Below are 22495 nucleotides of genomic sequence, written 5' to 3'. Positions count from 1 at the left end.
AAACCTCTTGGTAGATGTGAGGAGCCATTTTACCATTCCCGAAAAGCCATGTGGACCAATACTGGTGCTCCCCTTTGACAGCAAGAAAATATTGCATCCACTGTTTCACAGCTTACCAACCGCATATGTTTTTCATATAAACATTTAACAGTGACATTTCCAAGACCTGGCCCCCTTCTTCCCTGTACGAGGTCGCAATCAGGAGGCAGGCATGAATTGTATTCTGCTCTGAATCAAGGTGTTTTGACAAAGATTAGAACAGCCATTAATTTAACTTTAAATTGATGCACACCTGAAGCAATCACACGCAAAAGTTCTCATTTATTTCAGTCCACTAAAGCTCATGCCGTTTACTTTGTGCTGGTCATTTCATGCTTACTATTCAGAAACAGTGATCAGTTTCCATAAAGGACACAGGCTTTAAAATGCTGAACCCTGGATCCAAGCCATCCAGTAATCTTGCATCATAAGGGTTTCCCCAAACGTTTTTCTATTTCATTTTTGTGTGGATACCCCGTCCTCATCCAGATACTGGAGAGGGAGTGCTGCTTTTGTTAGTCTTGAGTGTTTCCGTGCTTGTAGCCATTTTATGTTTAAAGTTTTTGGGTCTTTTATTAAATGGTCTTCGTTTCAGGAAGCAGCCAAAGTATGTACAGAGGACAAAGAGGTAGCAAGATTAAAAGCAGTGCTTTACAACATTACTGGAATACCCTTCAGTGATACGTTTTATATGTAAGTTTTTGATTTGTGGGGATTGAGTTGAGCCTTCCTATGGTTTTACATGCTGGAAGGGGTGCTCAGACTAGTTTGTTTGGGTGTGCATAAGTCTAAGGTGCAAAGTTAAGATTTTTCTTGAATAGATGTATCTTTAATTAGATTCATAATTGAAGAGATTTGGGGGCTTATAGGAGTTTGATAACGTCCACCTCGTAGGTTAGAATCTTAAACAACAAATTCATTAAGATCAGCGTATATGTGCAAGCGGACAGGGGCTTGGACAGTTTTTTTTTTTTTTTTTTTTTAAAGTGAGGGCACTTGTAATTGGGGATTTTTTTTCGTGAAATGGTTCTTTAAATGTGAAGGAGCTGGTGAGGTAGTAGAGGGATTTGTTTCAGATGCTTAGGAGGAGTTAAAACTGCTTTATATTCATGACTGGCTACAGTATAGTTTGCATGGTGTTTGTTAGGAGCACTATCTCTTTATTTCGTGGGCGTCCGTGAGACTCGGATATGTTTCAAGCCACCTCAAGTTAAAAACAGACAAGACAGAGATCCTCATCTTTGAAACCAACCCCTCAGCATGGAACGACTCCTGGTGGCCCACCTCCCTAGGAACCGCACCCTTGCCCACCACCCACGCACTCAACCTAGGATTCATCCTGGACTCTACTCTCAGCATGACTCAGCAATCCCTTCTTCCTGCTATAACACTCTTCGCATGCTCTGCAAGATCTTCAAGTGGATCTACGTCGAAACCAGGAAAACTGTCACCCACGCCCTGGTCAGCAGCCGACTCGACTACGGTAATGCACTATACGCAGGAACAACGGCCAAACTCTAAACAAAGCTGCAAAGAATCCAGAACGCATCCGCCTGCCTTATTCTCGACGTTTCACGCCGCAACCACATCTCACCCCACCTCAAAGACCTACACTGGCTACCCGTATCGAAGAGGATCACCTTCAAGCTCCTCACCCACACACACACAAAGCCCTCCACAACACAGGTCCAGCCTACCTCAATGACACTCACCTTCCACACTCCCACCCGACATCTCCGCTTCACCAGCCTCGCCCTCGCCTCCGTCCCCCGCATCCGCCGCACCGCTGCCGGAGGAAGATCCTTTTCTCACCTCACTGCCAAGACCTGGAACTCCCTACTGCTCCACCAACGCCAGACCCAGGACCTCCTGACATTCAGGAAACACCTCAAGACATGGCTCTTGAAACAGTACCTACACACCCCCACCTCTCAGCGCCTTGAGACCCTGACGGGTGAGTAGCGCCTTGAGACCCTGACGGGTGAGTAGCACGCTTTATAAATCTCTTGATTGATTGCCATCGATTTGTGAATGAAGGTGAAGTCTTTTGGTAAAACTGGGTCTCAATGACATATTGATGATCAAGAAAGTCTCAATTGGCTTGCTGAACCTTGGGTTTCAAAGTAGAGATGGTAAAGGGGCTCTAGCTGTCATGTAGGGACCTCTGCTGGTAGCATGGAGTCGTTGTGTAAAGTCAAGAGGGACCTATCTGAAAAGCTTGTTGCTGATGGTTAGATTATTGGCGGTAAAGGAACCTGCTGAGGTGTCTGAGGCAAGCGGTGTATTGGGGTGGGGGGGGGGTGTTATCATTCTCAAATTGGAAAGGAGTTTGTAAACCATCAGGATAGTGGCTGTACATAGTCCACCTGGGTCTGAAGTCTAGTTGATTTGATTGTAGCAGGCCCTGGTGGTCTGTATGTACTTATAGCTTTATCACAACTGTTCCCTCTGGTATTTTGGAAGGTAGATGTTGTGTGTCCTGAGAGAATTGTTGAAGGTGTTGGCACAATGTGAGCTTTCTTTGATAGCCATAGGAATTTGACCTAGTTTCAAGCAAGAGGAGGTGTGTTGGACAAGAGAGATATTGATGATCATTTAACAGTGCTGGAAAGATTTGGGCTTATGCCCTAGCCTACACGTTTCCAGACTCAGTCATTGTATTTCACTGGAAAGCTTCTACATGGTTACACATGTGCAGAACAAGAAATTGGCAGACTGGTTATTGCTACTTGAAGGGTGTCTGGATTCACATCTTGCCTTGTCAGGGAGTGTGTTATAGATTCAAGTTTGTGTGATGGTGAGTCAGCAGTATCTGTACAAACATTTGACATATCGCCTTTCTGCTTATCTTTTGGTGTTTACCAACACCAAGTCAGTAAATTATGTCTACCTTCTCAGAGGGGAGTGCCATATAAAAAGACCATGCAATTAAATGGTTCCTTTCACGCCTAAATACCATTCTTAATTCTGCAAGGAGAATGGCTATTGTAAAGGGCAGCAACTAAGGTAATTGCATCATGCATTCATTTAGTTGAGATGAAGGAAATGTCAATCCAACACTACAACTTATTATGTCTTTTAGATGTGCCTCATTCTTGTGATATTATGTCATTCTATTTTTCTGAATTTTGTTTTATTTTTTAATTTTTCTTGAGCTCACAAATACCCTGGTTCCTGGTGCTGGGTAAGAGAGGAAACTGCAAATGCGTTAAACAGAGATAAGGGAAGTTTAAGTTACTTCCTGAAAGGGGAAAGAAGAAATAGAGCACAGATTAGATGAAAGGTCGCTCCAGCCTTTAGAAATCAGAACAGAAAAGTTATGCCTGTCATTGCTGGAGGTTCACAATTCAGGAACGTAGAGCATGTAAAAGGAGCTGGAACAAAGTGTTCCGTAGAGGGTATACATGGTGAAGACATTTTGTTGAAAGAGGGTGCCGACAGGGATTTGTGGCAAAGTACTAAAGCTTTGACGATGCATATCCTGTTTGTGGGAACCAGTGAAGTGGTTTAAGATGATGGCAGATCCTCTACCTGCTATTGCATTTGAGTCTGAAAATCAGACAGGCAGCTGTGTTCTGTAGTTGTTACAGTTGTACCTTAGGATCAGTCTGGGAGACCCACAAAAATTGTATTGAAGTAGTCCAGGATGGATAAAGTCAGATTGTGGATGAAAGTTTTGCAATAACGTTAAGGCAGGAAATTTAGAATGGTTTTAAAGTGGAAGAAGCAGGTACTAGAGGGCTTGCCGATACGGAGAGAAAATGAAAGGTAAGTATAAAAAAAAAAAATGGCACTAATATTTTGGAACAAGCTAGTAGGGGTCGGGGTGAGTCAAAGATCCTCGAGCCAGCCAGCAAGCATGGAACCAAGCAGAGCAGCTGCCAAAAATGAGGACTTTCATCTTGTCTGTGTTTTAGAGCATAATGTATTTCTGACCATACTGTGGGCTACAACTCCCGTACATTCTTTAAAATTAAATTGAACAACATATTGTGAATTTTTTGATACTCAAAGTCAAGTCAAGCTAGAAGGAGTGGAGAGTGTAGGGCTTAGCAAAGAGCCTCAAGGAACAGTGCAGATTAGAAAGGAGGTAAAATAAGTGCCCGTGAGGGTCCTGTTAAGAACAAATAAGTTAGTTAAATGGTGAGGTCTTTAATACTAATGTACGCATGATGATTTAAAAGAAGTCTTAAATGCCTACGTACGAAAGTCGATTTAAGAAGATCATATGAAAAGCGGCACGTATACATATAGTAAAATATATAGTGTCCAACATCATTGAGGAGAGAAAGTTATCAGTTTCAAAATGTGCTGATAGTCAACCAACAACTATGTATTCGATAATTTTGACAGCAAATGGAATCAGAAGTGTGACTTGATAATTGACACGCCCAAGGGTGTTTTTTAAGCCAGTGTGTGACTTAATCTGCTTTCCGCTCAAAAGTGACTTCTTCTGAGGCTTAATAATAATTTAAATGGACCTGCGAGCAAAGGTGATAAAGTGGCAGGTGGATTTAATGATATGGGCAGTGTAGAGATCTGAAGTGGAACCGTGACATACTTTTAGAAGAGATTGTAGAGGTAGATGCTTGGCTGAAGCTAACAAGGGAATGCCATAGACACAATCAGAGATTGCGTGTCTGATGCCATATTGGAGGAGGGAGTAGAAGAGGAGGATTGGAGGTTGGTATTAATTTTGTCATTAAAAGAATTGTTGAACTCCGAGTTCGGAATGCACAGAGGTAGATTTAGAGACTGAAGAATGACCGAAACTAAGCAATGGCAGAAACATCCTTAAATGAGTTGTTGAGGAAAATTCTTGCATTTGAATCCTTTTCCATCCTTACTACTTCAGTGGAGTTCAGTTTACAGAGAATGGTAGCAGAGCAGGTGCTCTTTACATCCAAGTGTCTTGGTCACAGTCAAAATGTTACATAGCTGCATGCTGGAACTGAAGTTCATATATTTCTGTCTCTAAAGTCCTTCAAGTCAAAATGGCTAAGATTTACTAATCATGTATGCACATGTTCCACCCCCCTCTTGCAGTGTACTTTACCTCAACCACAGCATTTCTGGTTGCCACTCACTGTGCTGAGGTCAGAATTTTGCGATGGAAAGGCTCTGCAGGCTCTGTCATTTCCAATACAAACTGCACAACATTGTCCAAGTTGTTCCCTAGTACTTTGGGTTTTTTGATGTGGCTGAAGCAAACCCCACCATAGCTTCATAGGCAAAACGTTTGGACTCCCTAGACATCCTACTGCATTGTCAAAGTTAATTTTACACTCGTAATGCCTAAAATAGTGTTATTCTTTCATGTAGGACATCTACTCTTATGATCTCGAGGTAACAGGCCTTTTGAATCCTTATCTCTAGTTCGTTGAAGGTTGCCAGTTCTCCCACAGAGGAGTATACAATTAACATATTCTCCTTAGTTGGATTTCTCACTCACATTCTGCGTTTTACATTATGCCTTTTGTAAACTTGAGACAATGACTCCTGAAGGATGACTTTATAGGGATAGAAAGCACTCAGAAAAGATTTACTTGCAGTACTCAAACCGGATTTCATTTTATAGTAACACATTTATTTTGGCACTTGGTCCTTGGACCTTTATGTTTTTTGTTCCAAACACAGGCGAGCCTACTAAAGCCATTCATCAGCCACTGTAGCTTATGGAAAAAGCTTGAGTTCCTATTTTCCACTTCAGTGATGAATAGATACGTTTACGAATTCCCTGTTTCTTGTGTGATTGAACCACTTCCTCAACAGGATGTGGTTATGGTCTTAGATTTTCTGATGAATCCTTCATTCCATGAGCACTTGTGAGGCATGCTTACTTGCAACTCTTCCTTCCTCGTCACTGAGAAATAGACCTTTCAAGTGAAGTTATTGTTTCTTCTGTTTTTATAAGGTTTACTGCCCAGAACCCAACCCACTTTTCATTGCAACTTGTGCCTGCGGGAGTGGCATCTTTGCTTCATGCATTGGAGGTCGTTTTCCCAGTTTTGTATTGTTGATCGGTAAACTCCACTTTGAAAAGCATAATCTTAATATTTTATTAAAGGTTGTTACGTCTGGCTGCTGCTTTAGATTTATGCTCAGAGCAGTTAGGAGTTTAGATTTGTATTTTCTCCCTGCTGCTCTTTAGGATTGAATATGACCTTGTGGAACCCATTTGCTTTGCCAAAATGCAATTATTTTTTTAGCCAAGTACGTATTGTGGTGTCACTTTCTGGAAAGTGGTCTGGATTCTGGTTTGCCACCACTGTGAATTTTGTATGTAGTATTCTGGTTTGAACATTTTCCTTCATCTAGTTTTTTATGTATTGGGCAGATAGTGATTTTTCTTTTTTTGTATACAGCTCTAGTTGAAGCTGAGTTTTATCTCCATACATCTGCAATTGGGATTGGAGTAGTAGGTACTGGTCACTGACCTCGGCTAAAGGTCATAGTAAATACTGAAGAAGGATTCCAACAGCTGGGAGCACTGGGACACTCCGCAGGCTGGTTATAAATATGGCAAGACTAATTGAAATATATTTCAGCCCTGGGAGAGGAGCTGCACTTTGGCCATTTCCCTTCTGTCCTATGACCTAGTTAAATATTGTGGCTCACAATGCCATATGCGGCAGAGATGTCTAGCAGCATTAGGATTTCCAGATGGATCATGTTGAGAAAGAAGAGCAGGCTCTCCCTAACCTCAGGAAGTGCAGAATTAGTGCCCCGGAGTTGGCTGAATCCAAATTGGCGATCATGAAGTATCATGTTTTCTTACGCAAACTTTTATTTTTCTAGTGATCTCACCCTTCATCGTACTCAGGAAGGGGAGGGTTTAGATTGGGCAGCAGTTCATCAGATATACAAGCTTCTCTGTTGGTTTCTTTCTTAATGAAGTAATAAAGGCAGGCTTCAGCAGCAATACATTGTTTAAATGATAATCTAATAGATTTATGTCTGCCACAAGTGTTCCTTCTATGTTTGAAGATGAGCATTGGTCAGAAGGACAGTTTGATTCTTGTCGATGCATTGATAACTTCTTCAAGACTTGGTAGTATCAAAGCAGCTAAGGAGGGCAATGCCTTGTTGGGCGCTATTGGGTTAAAGAGGGGTTCTCTAGGTTGTCTTGAATCTTTGAGGCTAATTTATTTTCACATTGCTGAGCAGCTTTCTATATTACCTTCAGGTTTGTTGTTCCTTTTTGAAGAATTTTCACTGCTTCTCTGTATAGGTTCAAGTTGATTTGAGTGGTGTAAGAAGCATTTTGTTTCCCCGCTGGCCCTAGTATCTACTGTTGTGGGCTTTGTAAATGTGTTTTTAGCATACCTTGAACTTTCCACTTCTGAATCCAATCTTTTCTTGTCTGCTCTGTATGTGTACATGCATACATTCTAAATCTGCTCTACTAACCTCTTCTTGGCTCCCATGTTGTCTGTTTTTTTTTTTTTTTTTTTTTAGTCAAAAGTGAGGTGCTGCACGTGGAGCTCTGTTGGTGTTCTAGAAAAAGGATTCGTAGGGCTCCAGGTCCTTTGTGCCCAAGCCTGGAGAGTGCAGTAAAATAGTTCTCAGCATCTGTTTGAGATGCCTCTCTCTGGTGATTGCAATGTTGTGGAAGCACCAGAACTTATTACGTTTGTTTTGTAGTTTTCCTCCACTGTTCTCCAACCAGGATTTAGCTTTGATAAAAATATCTATTGTGGGGGAGATGACAAGAGAATATAAACGCTGCTATGTGTGTGTGTTTGTGTAAGACCTACTCTGGATGTAGAAGAGGCGGCAGTCAGTTGGGTGAAAATTAATGGTACCAGGTTTCCTACCACTTCAGCTGCCTCTTTGTTGTTAGAGGTGGAAGGTCCCCTTATCTGTATCATCTGTACTGTGTATTAGATTCATAGCGCTAAGCTGATTTCCTTTGAGGATTGTGCTATTGTATCCCTGTTTGTGTTGTTCTACTGTTGCTCTAAAATTCTAGATTTGATATATAGAATAATGATCAAGTTGGTTTGTAAAGGAAAAATAAGCTGGCCATGTAATTTCCCTATATATTAATTGATGTTGTGAATCCGTACTACCAGCTTTGTTCATCCTGAATTTTTTTGTGGTGCAGCGGGAACATATCCTAAAGGTAGTAGTGGAGAGGAGAGTTGCACTTCTAAAAAAAAAAAAAAAAAAAAGGCAATATGGCTAAAGCTTGACCTCTATCATAAAGATAGATTGCACACAAACCTTTGTAGTTGTGCTTACTGAACTGACACTCTGCTAATGGAAACAGCTGTCCAACAGAACAGTAGATGTTGAAATAAGGCAGTTCATTTGTGAAAAGGCCATGATAACCTAAAAGTAATTTGTCTTGTGAATACTTAATAATTCTCGATTGCCACGTACTGAGTCACTTCAAAATCGGCCATATGTTTATTAGCAGTCACTCTGGAATTACTCATCATGTGGTTAGTCCTGATAGACCTTACCATGGCTCTAACATAACAATAAAACCATTATTTTACAAAGAAGCAGGCTGTGATAACTGTATACAGCAGATGTACAGATATGCTTTATTAATTTGACCATGGCCCAAAGCTAAGGAATTATGTGATTTAGTCAGCAAATTGTATGTCATCAAGTATTAACACCAAGGCAGTGGCTGTTTGAAGAAGAATTACATAAATGGAAAGTTAGAACACTGTCTTACCTCAATATATACTGTGCCCCCTTCGGTCTATTTTATAGCCTAAAGGTAGGTGGCCACTTTCATCTAAAATTAGATCTATGTCATGCTTAATGTTTGACAGTCTCCTCAATCATGTAATGAATCTTGAAAGTGTTTGTCTGTTGACTTGAACATTATTAGACTCCCGATCTACTTGTCTATGGTGTTTTGAGTAGGGACTGATCTTACTTTCTGTTTGGCTAAGTGCCTACTTTCTTGCCTCCTGATCCTGAATGAAAAATGTGTACCTTAGAAGATGCAATGTATGTTTTAGGGCTTTTATAGGTGGCCCCATGACAAAAATGTTTTTTTACGAATTTCTTTCCTTAAGAGGCAGAGGATATTGTTTTTCTCACATTCATTAGGGACAGCTATTTGAGGTTTTCTCTTTGATCATTTGGGGCCCACACAAAGATTTTTGCCAGGTTAGCCTCACAAATGCCGGGAGGAAGTGTGTGCCACTGCCAGTTTACTTCTATTGATTCCGTTTGTGAACTATGAGTCGAATAACGACGTTTATAGCCCACCTAAATCTTCACATTGCTGAACTGGCATAGGCATATTGTTAACTCTTTTTTCTAAAGTAGTCTCTGTAGTGATCAGTCCTTGTCCTCAAAGGATGTTAAATCTGGCTGTGATCTTGGAGTGGCCTGGAAAGTTCTCATCTGAGAGGGCAATATTGTAAGTGTGGGAAAAACTGATCAGTTTTTAATCCTCTAAGACTGTTATCGTTTGAGTGGTCTGCAACCTAGATTTATCGGCCATTTCACAATCTGGAATCTGTTGAGATGCGTATGGCAGTGTACATGATTATACTAGACATGGCCAATCCAGAAGGAAGCCTTTAGGGGTAATATACAGCTACATAATGGTTATTGTGTGAAATATTGTATCCATTAGGTTAGAGCAGATAAATAGGGGACAGGGAGATTCAGCTGCTGTTCCCAGTTAGCCTGAGGACAAACAGGTATTTGACCAGGTGTCATAATTTGAGTGTAAGGCACAATCCAGATAATGGTGGGCCCAGCTAGTGTAATGTGGAGATATGGCTATCTTTGGTACGCTAATTTGTGTGGAACTGCCTACATGGTAAAAGGCTTATAAGTACAAAGGGTTGATAGTATGGACAATTAAGGAACCAAGAGATGTGGGTGTCGCATTTTGAGAAGTAAGTCTTGGTTGCCTTTCATATTTGTAAGGGAGAAGCTTATTAGTATTTTGTGCATAAACATTTTTTTTTTCTTTTTTACCTCATAGTTTATCAATTTGATGACCACCTTAAATAAGAATTTTCGAAGTGGAATGGATTTTAAATTCTGTCCCTTTTCATGAGATGCTTAGGGGACTGTGGGGAAACGGGGGAATGCCCTTCTGTTCAGCCTTTCTAACTGTGCTCACTACAACATTAGACATTTAAACTGGAGAGCCGCTCTGATCCGAACTGAGGTACGGGTACTCTTTTGGAGCCAAATCCAATGAGGCTTAATGTGACAGTTGCTCCCCTGGAGGATTTCCTGCTAGATGGACCTCGAGACAGCATAGTTAAGGTTACAGCTGTAAATGTACCTTACTTTCGAAGGCTTATCTGTTTTTAAGGGATACTTGCCTTTGTTTTGCTTAAGCTATTTAGCGCTTTGTTTGGAGAAGCAAGAGGTCTGTGTAAACAGTGAGTGATACATTCCCAGCACACGTTTGTGGAGGTACCGGGAAGGGTCCCATCTGCTGCCAAATATCTACCCTCTTGAGCTTGGGATTTTGAACAAACAAATCTTTTGAAGCCGTACACTGTATAGTTCAGTTGTGTGCCAAATTAACTAAGCTTGCTATTTAAATTGTATCAAGTTAGCATTACAGTAGAATTCTTGAGGAAAAAAGGCAGAAGAAAACAACTCTTCTTTCCCTTTGTCGTTTTATTTTTTAAAAATTAGCATTTGTGCTTGTCCATGTTGACATTTGCCTTCATGAAGGCACCTCTACCTGGTCGTTGTCGAAACATGTGTACTTGTTATTTTGATAGGTAATCGTCTGCCAGAGAACAAGATGGGTTTATATTTGTAACCAGCATATGTATATGACTTGGATTATTCAGGGATAGCAGTACAAAGGAAGACATTATCCCTGGCGAACCTTGTATATATCTTTTAACAAACAGCATAAAAAAATGATAATCATTTGCTAGAGAACACTGACTTTCACATTGGAAATTGGCATTATTTCCACTATTGCCAAATTAAACGCATTTCTCTTTTAGTAAATTAAAACCTGGGATTATTTGTAAATCGTGAGGAGTTCTATCTGTGGCTCATGGTAAGTGTGGACTAAACTATAACATAGTTGTTCCAAAATAGCCTCTGTTGCAGTACACCCCATATATAGTACCTGGCTACAGTCTAATCATTGCCTCAGTGTTTTGTCAGTTGTGAAGGTATTGCAGGTTTCTGCTTACTTTTTAGTGGGCCATAAACAGAATCTGTAGGACAGGATCCAGAGTAACAGTACTGGGCATTAGTCTTAATGTATGGAAAGGTCATTAAGCAGCTTGATAATAATTAGGGATCTTCTTTTACATATTGTTATTCAAATGGCACAGTAAATCACTTCACTTAACTTTGGTGCCAAATCTGCCCTGTCCTCCCAGGTGGTGTTTTGCTGGTGCCAGTGGGATTGGACGTAGATGAGAGGATAGTAGAGTACCTACTGTGCCTGGGGTAGCACATGTTGAGAAAATGCATTGGGGGCCTGCAAAGCTGTCGGGCTGTCATGACTGTGTGGCCATGCAACATCAAGGACCTGTGTTTGTGTGTACTGTTGTGTTGATTGACAAATCAGCAGTTTGCCCAGTGATGATTGTGTTAAAGTTTGAGATGGAAAGAGTTGCCAAGAGGGGAGCATGTGGTGGGTCACAGTTGAATTGTCTGGGTCTCCGGATGGACACCAGTGTTTTTGTAAGTTTAAGAGGAGTGTGAACCGAATAGGAGGGTCTGCCTTACAGAATGTTTTTTTGGTTCAGTCGTCAAATAGCTAGGTGGGTAGCACCAAACATCAGACACAATGTCCATTTGAACCACAGGTGCTGACAACAACAGTCTGATTTTAAGGTTAATTTTAATCTGTGTTTTCAGTGATGTCTGATTAGACAATCACTGCATTCGTATTGATATTTGCTCATGGTGTGAGAGCTACTCAAACAGCATATTTTTCAATCTTTTTGTTGAAATGCTCCTGACCAGAAAATGGCCAGCGATTCTACAATGACCCTTTCTCTAAGCTAGAACATGGCTTCTATTTAATCATTCACTTATGCCTTCTCCACTTTCGTGATGCTTGGGCTGGCAATCACCAGATTCCTGCTTGATCGTCTGTTCTGAGTGGAATGTAAGCATAAGGATGTTACTTCTCCTTAGTAGCTCTATTCTTGAATCTTCCTAATGCCAAGTTGGATTCTCTTTGTGAGATCCATGTGCAAACTGTCATGAACTTATGGTTTCGGGGAATGAGATGATTGGATCATTATCACTTTAAGTGACCGAAATAGGCAAGAGGTTTGATCAAGAAACTTGGTAAAGAGCTTATTTTTAGAGACCACTCAAGTTCATATTAGTCTCTCCTGGTTGAGCTCTTCATACCGAGGAGCCTTTAAGCTAACATGCAGTTACAAATTCACACCGGGCAGCTAGAACACAGCAGATTCAGGCTCGTCAGTGTTCTGTTCATGTGGCTGCTAAGAATTAATTGGCATGGAGAGACCTACTCACTCCTTAAAGAAGGACAAGGAGGCTGGTTTTAGACACCCTTCTAGCCATCCTGAATCTTCCAGGAACAAGTGGATCCTCTACAAAAAATAAGGTCAACACTTCCAATGAAGCAAGCTACAGCAATAACTTAATTGACCTCTTCAGGTGTTGGACACACCTTTACCCTGATAATATGACTTAGATGTCTTGCACACAATAGTTTTATCTTTTCCTCCTGTGCTCATGCTCACATCACCCAAAATTAATGTGTTCCTAATATTCTGACATGACAAATACAAAAGATCCAGCAGTACATCAACATCAAGCCAGCTTAATCTTTTACTTGCTCCTGTAGAATCCTGCAATGGTCTGCCTTCCAAGCCCCAGCTATTGCAGATCTTGCCGACATGCCCAACTCCCTCAGAGCCACTTTTTGTGAAGAGGATGTCTTGCCTTCATCAAGGCTTTCTCTGGAGAGGTTATCTCGTTCTGCACCATTTCCAATGGCTCCCTCACTCATTGCATCTTCCCAGAAGCTCTCAAGACAGTCCTAAAGGATCCTACGCCAGGCACTGAAACCCTTGTCTGCTACCAGCCCATCACTCGTTTATTATTCGTCAGCAGAGAATTGTAAAAGCAGTTTATTTTCAACTCTAAAATCACATCATTGCACGACTACCAGATGGCTTCAGATCATGCTGCAGCAGAGATTGCTACTTTTCACATTGTAGAGGATGTCCTGTTGAACACAGATGAAGCCGACGTCGTCTTCTGATAATCTTGGGCCTCTCAGCTGTCATCAGTGGGGGTTTACCATCCCACCCTCCAATATACCTTGGAGTTTCAAATGGGATTTGCGGCCCATCACTGGTTCTCCTCCTACCTTTTCAACTGACACCATATCGCTCACAAAGGCACTTCCAGGTCACAAAAGATCCTGGTCACCTGCAGAATTCCCAGGGGTTCTTTACAACTTCCTGTCATCTTCAACCTCTTCATGGAGCTGCTTGGTGCCCTACTCACAGATAACTGCATCAAGATTAACCAATATGATGATAATATGTTACTCTATTTATTTGAATTTCTCAGTTTCAGGCATCCAACTCCCTAATGACTGCCTTGACAGCATCCAAACCTGGATATCCAGCAGCACCTACCTGAAGCGCAAACAAGACAGAATTCTTCTTATTTTCCACGCACAACAAGCAGTAGAAGCCTCGCTCAGTGACCTGGTCCTTGAAAGCTTCGACTCCCCCCTACACCACCCTCCCCTTTAAATGCCAAGTCAGATGGGCTCACCCTTGACACCAGTCTCATTACCAGAAAAACAAAGGCACCTGGTACGAGTGCTTTCTTTTAGGGAAAGCAAAACCGTTTCTTGAAGAAAGTTAAAGCCATCATACGCTCGCATCTGGATGGTAGTAACAGATTGCCAGACTTCACATTCGCACATCTTATGGCATCCTACAGGCCCCAGCACCTCTCATCCCTGGCCTGAAGAAACATGATTACATCAACTCCCCTATCCTAATGGAACCCCATTGGCTCCCCTTGGCAGCCCGCTCTATCTTAGATTAGATGCGTCTTTACAGGGCCATCAGGAGCAACACCCTGCTTGGCTTGCACACAAGCTCACCATTTTTGGTGATTCTTGGCACACCAGAAGGCAGAACACCATCAGACTGCAGATTAACAAGAGTGAAAAAGGAAAAATAAGGCAGATTTACCCTTTTGCTGCCATTTTAAGTGCCAGAAATGTCTGCCTTGTAAATTAATCAGTGATGCAAAGAATATTACATTTAGTGGAATCCTGAACAAATGAATGTTACAATTGCAATAGTAAAAATATCATTTACTGTATCAAATGCCTTTGTGATAAGGTGTATATATGGGCCAGGCTACACAGACAGTCAAGTCCTGGATATTACAGCATTGGTCAAGAATTACATGTCGAACTCTGGGTGCTCCATTAGTTCAACATTTTCAAGAGATGAACCACTCAGAAAATTCTATTGTATGGCGAGTAATTATTGTGGCACGGAAAACACATTTGCCCAGCCCTCTGTCCTTGCTCTTCGGGCTTCTGGACTGTCTGATTCAGGCTCGGGGTGAAGATAGTCTGGTTCTGCGGTTAGGGGCTCCTTGAATGTCACCTTCCCGGTACCAAGAGCTGTTTCGGGACACTCTTGTTTGCTCTCTGGGTCATCATCATGGTGATGACCCATACCCCTGGCTGATATGGTGTGCGAAACTTCCAGCTGGGTTTTCGGTCCTTTATAATCACTCAGTCTTCAATTTGTAGGTGCTGGGTCACCTCACGTCTCCTTCGACTTGCCCGATCATTTGTGCCTCTCTCTCATTTGAGTATCTTTGGGGCAGTACAGGGGTATTGAGTACTGAGAGCATGAGGGACCACTGGGCTTGTTTTGTGGTGCAGTGGGGCTTTCTCTGATATTCTCCCAGGAATCAATGGAGGTAGAATTCTGGGTTACCCTCTTCACACATAGCTATTTGGAGGACCTTGTTGAGTGTGCGGATGAAGCGCTCAACATTGCCGTTAGCTTGGGGCCACTAGGGGGTGATACGGTGATGTCTGATTCCCAGATTTTTCATTCATTCGTGGAATTGCTTCCCTTGAAACGGGGGCCCGTTGTCCATCTTGATTTCTTTGGGTAGGCCGAACAGGGCGAATGTCTTTTTAAGGACGGGTGCCACATTGCTGATGGCAGTAGAGCCCATTACCTCGACTAAGGGATATTTTGAGTACACGTCCATTAGCACCAGTGTAACTCTGCCATCGGAGAAGCTAAAATCCAGGTGACATTGGACCACAGCATGCTGCATTGTTCCTCGGTTATAAAGGGTGCTGGCACTTCCGGGTGTTTGTTAGCAGGCAGGCTGGGCATTGTTTGACACAGTCGTCCACACTTTCTCTCTCATACATGCTTTCATTTTGACTGTGCCTTGATGGCCCCTGTGTGCTAAAACAGTCACTTGTTGCTGCAGGCTTGACGAGATGACTAATCGGAGCCCTCATAGGATGAGGCCCTCTTTGGTTAAACTGCGCGCATTCTGGACTTGCCATAATTTTGTGAACCTTTCTCTCTGGCTGCTTGCTGACCCTTTGGCTTCTTTAGGAAAGTCTTTCCATGAACCACCATCTAAGACTTGTTTTAGCTTCATCAGGGTGACATCTCCCGCTGTGACCTCGGAAATCCCTTTGGTGTTGAGGGTTTTTGGGCAGCTAATGTTTGCAAGCACTCTTATGTGGGCCTCTGTTTCTTTGGTTTCCACTGCAGGTCCTGCCAATAGCTTGAGCAGGTGCCAGGATAGGAAGCCGGCTGGGTTCATCGATCTGTGCTGGTACACTCTTGGAGCTGGATGGGGATTCAGTCACTTCAATAACGCACATTGGCTGGAGTCACCTGTACTTTTTCAGGTTGTCTGTAAAGGATATTAGGAATACATCCTCCTCTTCAGGAGATGAGTCTTCTGTGACAGTGTGTGGTGTGGTAGCGTGCAGCATATGGTGTTGGTTCCTCTAGCGACAATTGTTTGGTTGTCCTCTGGGCAATGCTCCTTCCTCTTGCACCTCTTCCTTTTGGGTTGATGCTGCAGACAGTCGCAAAATGGTTTAGCTTCCCACAGTTGGAACATGTCCTTCCTTTGGCTGGACATTCTTTTGGATTATGTTCCTCTCTTCCCGTAGTACTTGCAGCGTCTTCCTTGCTTGGTTTGGGTGTACATTCTAATTTTTCTTCTGGGCTGTTGTCTGTACTGCATCTGCTTGTTCCATTTTTATTCCTATGGGTTTTTGGGTGCTTGGGTTGGGGCCAGGTCCATTTCAGTTGCCCTGGCTGCTGAGAGGTTGTCTGATCGTGCCATGATCAATATATCATCTAGACTTGTTGGGCTGCCTCAGGATGAGGCCTCTTAGTGTTTTGTTTCAGCACCCTTGGATAATCGAATCTTATTTTTTTGGGCTGGTCATCATTGGTGCATGTGCTTGAAAGGTTCCTGAGCCTGCATAGAACTGGTCGATGGACTCCCTTTCTCACTGGCATGCCTGGCAAAGTTTAAAGTGCTCAAAGTTTGGGTTTAATTGTGGGTCGAAGTGCATGTTCAGCGCTCTTACTGGTGCATCATAATAGACAGCACCAGTGTTCGTGAGGTGTCGGAACAACTTATATATTCAATCTCCCCTGAAATGTAGGAGGAGCGATAGCTTGACTGCTCTGTCATGTTATCGGGTGGCCACCAAGTAGTTCTCCAGTCTGCCGACCCTTATCCTCCAGCGAGGAGATGCTGTCACAGGATCAGCTAGCTAGCTCAATGTTGGGAGAGTTTCTGCCATGGTGTGTTGGAGGCGGATGCAGTGTGCTTGCCTCACCATAAGTGAATATAGTGTACTGGGCGAGATGCTAGACTAACACAGGGAAAACCTGAGGGGGCTTTTTGAGTCAAAGTAGGAAAGAACTTCTCCATGCTTTTATAGATTTGTGATGTTGGTAAACTTTACTGGCAATTTTGTTGCGATATTTATCCCACTCCACCAGAGAATTCGTGTGGGCCTGAGATGAAAAGGACAGACCGGTGTCCAGTAAGATGGTGTTCACTTAAATCTCTGTGTTTGAATTTTCAGCCTTCAGCAGCACTGGTTTTGACTGCCACACCTCTCCTGTATTCAGCCCGGCTAGTCCTGAGAGCTCGATAGAAGATTGCCTTGCAAACATTGGAGACCGCGTCTCACTTGAGTTGAAGGAAGCACTGGAACATGCTTTGCAGTGTCTGCTTAGCAGGTGAGTCGAAGCTAGTGTTACAACTCTGTGCAAATATAACGTCTATCGTACAAAGCTAGAGTTGGTCCTCTCCTCCTTTTGTAAGCCTCTTCTTAGTGTCTTGGATTAATTTCATTTTTGTGCAGCAGTTAGAGTTTAGGAGCAGAAGCAGTGCTTGCCTTTGCCTAGATAGAATCGCTTTAAGATGATCTGAAAGCCATTAGCAGTAACTCCATTCTTGCATAGATTCCAGAGCCCATTCCTGCAGTCTTGCTTCTCTTTCACTTCTTCCCTTAAATCTTTCTGCAGCCCCCTGTTCTCATGCTGTGGGCCTATACATCTCCATCGAAACCTGTTGCAGTTAAACCACCAGTTCATCTTGTGGATTTCTGCATGGCTTTGGACAACCTTCCCTACTGAACACTTCTTATCTTGATAGTTGTCTGGATGTTTTGGATGTTATACTGTCATACCAGAGGGAGGCTAATGCTTTCCTTGTCTCTATATTTTAGGTACCCAGATGTTGCTAAACGTGCACATCTGCTCTGAGGCCCTGGCCACTTTTTCATAGTGGAAATGTACTCCTCTACCACAGCACGTGCTTCTGCCCTTAATACTGAGAGGCTAATAACCAGAGTGGGGGCCTGATAGTAGAGCATAGAGGAAATCCTTCCAGCTAGAACAGAAACGTGTTCTCGATGTGAGTTGTCTTTTTGTATTTCCCCTTGGTCTTTCTATGGATTTTGACCATGTAGTGCATGACCCATATCTGCATTCCATCTAGCAGAGCAAATGCATGGTTAGTGTTACCAGTGTGGCAGTGGTTTAGATGCGCCTGACTCCATGTAGGAGTGTACTATTTTCAGCAAGGCCTTGTTCTGCAAGACTCCGAGTAGAAAGTAATTTACCAGCTAGAGATGTAATCAAAAGTAATAGACTGTGGGATATATTCTCCACCTCTCCACGTGTTAACTATTTGCTTTGTGCATGTTATTTTGATAGTAGAACCAAGTGTGACTGTGCCTCTTCGTCAGTTTAACCATGCTTCTAGCTTTGCTACATCAAATAAATTGATGGAAGGAATGCTTGAATTGATCTCACCCCCCAGTGATTGTGCATAGCCTTGTTCAGTTCCTTGTTACTTGCCCACTGAGCCACATTAGACAGAGCAGTCATATGCAGTCAGTTTTGTTCCTGCATGAATAGGAGCAGTCCATTCAGGATTTCTAGGCAAGGGCCCCTCCAGGGAGTAATGAAGGAAATCCCAGATTAATTTCGGCCGATGGCACCAAGTATGAGACACACATCTGGACATAAAATGATGCACTGGAATGCAGCTCCGAGGAATTGCTAGTGGCTGAGATTAATTCAAGCATAAACGCTGCCTTTGTAACTTGTCAGTCTGCTCCTTTCTAAATAATGTGCTTTCTCATGATTTTTTTATATTTCCTAAATTAGATGGGGATAATTAGGTGTTGTCAGATAATCTTTCAAAATTAACTTTATAATTGTAACAAGTCAGTAAGTAACAACACTCTAACCCCTTCTGTGGCTTAGTAGTTCAGAATGCTGTCTGTGTTTAGAGAGACCTTTGTGGATCATCATATTATGCAACCAGGGTTGCTCATGGTTTGGAATGCTACCCCGAGCAATTGCCATTGGTTAGACTACTTGCAAACCTTCCTCATCACGTTTTGAGTATTTGATATTTCTGCACAAAACACTTAATAACCATGAGTGCCATGGATAATATTTAGTGGCCTTTATCCCTATAATTACATGTATGGTAACCTATATTTTTTTATTCACCTTTATTTCATATATTCTTATTTGCCTTCTAAAAAAAAAAAAAACAGACATCCTGCTTTTCCGAAGTGTTTACTGTGGAGAATTCTGTGTGGTCTCTCCTTGCGTAACTGTTTTGCATAGAGGTTATTAAGATGACTAGTTTCCCGTAGCTAAACAATTAAGATATAGGTTTGTGTAGGTGAAAGTGATGTCCCTCTTAAATGGCTATAAGAATCTACTATCCTTTTGTTCATATATGCAACAGAAAAGTCAAAAGCTATCTCTGTTTCACTTTTCGGTAATCACTGTTAACATCTCTGCCTTATCTTCAAGTTAAAAAGTCCATCCAGTGTAGACGAGAAAGTGCTTCTCTTCTCTGTGTCCTGCATCTCTAACCATCATCAACAGTAGGCATTCTAGAATGTTTAAGATCTATTGTGACATGGTTCACTAGGTGGCCCCTTGAGTCCCCCCCCTGTACGATGAATTGTAAAATGTCATAGCTTTCGTAATTGAAAGATTCAGTTCTGCGAAAACACGAGGGCGAGGATTATGCATCTCTTCATTTGTTTTCTACTCCCTGCGCTTCCAAGTTTAGCCATTAAAAACATAGAACCTCTTCAAAATACATTTTCCTTAACCAGGAAATGCTGCCATCAACAATAGCTAATAAGACAACACCCATCATGCAAGACACTCCATAACATCAAGCCTTCTTAAGATAGTCGCCTTCTAGTCTTCGTATGGCTGTCCAGATTTTCGAAAGCCTGCGGTGATTCCTGCTACTGGCAAAGTAGTGGGCACTCTTGTCTGTCAGGACCCGCTCCTGGAGGTGATAAAGATCCTCGGTTTTCAAGCAGTCCAGAGTGTGGCTTGGATCAGAGACGGGGGCCTTACGGTAATTGTTAACCTAAATTGGGTGCCAAGGCCAGCTGGGTCGCTGCTGCGGCTCAGATGCCTCAGTTTCTAGAGCTATCGGAGTGATTCTTGAGCCCCGCTAAGTACCAAGGCCAGAGCCCTTGAGCTGTTTGAGCTTGTATGTGCACATCCACTTTGCCTCCGCATTCACTTTGCCTCCTCTGCTGACCTGGCTGGAGGTGAGCCATGCAGATGTTGTCCTCAGTGACCGAGATTCCACATGGAGAAAACCTTAAAAGTACTCAATGTCCCTAAACCTCACGGCCCTGCCGCCAGCCCCTATTATGCGGGTGGGGAGGCTTAAGTAAAGTTGAGATTCTGAGGAGGGATACAGGTACAAGAAAGTGACTCTGGGGATTGTGCAGGTGCCCTCCTAGGCTGACACAGCATAAAATACCACACATTTTAACATTGCAAAAAAGGACAAGAGTTCAAAGACCTGGTCGAATGTATTGGATCAGGTACCAAGAAGGAAAAATAATGTAAAGCGGTTTGATATTATGGACTCTGTTACATGACTGTTTTCTCTATAGTTGATGACATTTCCTGCTTATGGTAAATGTAGTTTGAAGATGTTCTTTGTTGTTGATGAATAACGTTTGAAGTGCTTGAGTAGAAAATAAATTAGATGCATCACCCTTGCTTCTGGTACAGACAGAGAATTGAATATCGCGACATGATCCCCTCCCCCTCCCTTTCCCACCCCCTGCGTACATCAGTTCTCAGCTCCCACGTCCACCCTCCCAGAACCCACAGGTCTAGACCCTAGCGACGGTATTGCCAGTTCCCTTATTACACCGAATAGAAATGACCAAGTTTTTAAAATGATGCTTAGGTGAAAGGCTTCTTTAAAGGGAAAGAAAAAAAAAATACATTTTATGTTTAGATCTGGTTCAGTTTAAATGTATTTATGCAGAACTGAGACACCTCACAGTTCTTTAACCACAGACAGTGTTAGAACAGTCTGTATTCAACATCAATCCCAATTGGAACAGTTTGCACCTGGAAGGGATATTAACTGCAATATGGTTAAAATGAACATTTCATTAAAAGGTGTCCCACTAAGATAGTGACTGTAGCTACCCTAAGAGCACCTTAAAGGAAAAGAAAGCAGCAGCGCAACAGGAGTGGTACCCGCTCGCCCCAAACTTCATAAACCAGAGGATTCCATCCATTTCCCCTAGAAGCGGACCCCTCTCTCCCCGCCACACCTTTCAGTCAGAGGCAGTGATTCGCTACTCAAACCCTCCTGCTTGATAGCCATTGGAGGTTTTCCAGCCAAAGTGTTGGAAATTAGATGTGGAAAACACAGAATCCACCTCTCTCCTATCACAGCAAGTAGTCGTGGGCCAACTCTGTATTGCTTAAAATCTGGATGGCATAGCCAATATGTAGGTACAGCGGCTCTTATGGTTTAACTCAAATGTAACAGTAGGCAATTTGTGGAGAGTGTTTGCATCGTCTCCAATCTAATGTCTCAACCAAGGAAAAGCTAATGACTCCAGGCTCCATAGGACGAAAAATATTGATGCTTGCATGCAAATGTGAGTAAAGTAACCGTATTTAGACAGTGTTCTTTAAAGGAAGTGCGAGGGTTAAGGTGCAGTGCTTCTGAGTAGTGAGCAAATAGAACAAAAACAGATAATGGACATATAGAAAAAAAACAACAATACAAGTAGACTGTATCTCCTGGACTGCATTTTGGGTTAACGACCAAACTGGAGTAATTTGACACAGACATTCCCTTGTATTGGCATAAAAAATTGTTGCGTCCACTAGGGAGTTTGCTTGTTTTGTTTTGACTCTCTCCTTTCATCAGTCATTTTCTGTATCACAATACATAAGATTTGATCTCTCTGTTCTGTAGACTACATCACTGTGAACTCCATCTAATGGGGTTTGACTTCTGTAACAGCGGAGATGGGAATTATGTGATACTAGTGCCTCACTTGTTTTGAAAGCAACCCTTATGTCAGTTTAATTTACCTTTTCAAGATACTTGATGTGCTCGTGGTCCCAATCGCTTTGCAGCATCGTTACTCTGAGACCATGGTTATTTTTTTACTTCTGTGCAGTCTTTCAACTTTTCAAATTCATGGGATTTTATCCTTTTCACGAATTCTCAGCAGTACAATTTTACTTTGTATTAAGCTTTTCTAAGCTGATTTTTTTTTTTTTTTTTTTTTTTTTGTGACAACTTTTTAAGCAATTCTTTTCTTATTCTGTCTTTCAGGACGAAATTTTGTGCTACTTTTGCGATTGGAAGCCTACATATCTAGGTTTTATTGCTTTTTTGCGATGTAGAGCTTTAAACATATGTGTTCTTAGGATCTGAAATAAACAATGCTCAAGCAGCGGAGCTATGGAGATTTTAAACGTTGCAACGTAAGATCCAGCTGGGCTGCGGATTGGAGATTTGCTGTCATTCATATTAATGTTGGGCCTTTTAAGCGCTCTCGCTCATTCTATCCATTAATTAACTTTTATTAGAAAAGGGAGAGTCTTTGGTGGGGGTCATGCACTTTAATGAC

General features: G+C 42.2%; 1 protein-coding gene across 1 annotated transcript in view; it reads left to right on the top strand.

The window, feature by feature from the left end:
- Window positions 1-22495, top strand: part of BCL2L13 (BCL2 like 13) — a 279452-nt gene that overhangs the window by 130820 nt on the left and 126137 nt on the right. The window contains exon 4 of the mRNA XM_069228057.1: window positions 17123-17279. Within this exon, the coding sequence (XP_069084158.1) occupies window positions 17123-17279 (157 nt within the window). The remainder of the gene's footprint in view (window positions 1-17122; window positions 17280-22495) is intronic.

Source organism: Pleurodeles waltl, chromosome 4_1 (assembly GCF_031143425.1).
Source record: "Pleurodeles waltl isolate 20211129_DDA chromosome 4_1, aPleWal1.hap1.20221129, whole genome shotgun sequence".
Taxonomy (NCBI): Eukaryota; Metazoa; Chordata; class Amphibia; order Caudata; family Salamandridae; genus Pleurodeles; species Pleurodeles waltl.
This window is presented reverse-complemented; position numbering and strand designations above follow the sequence as displayed.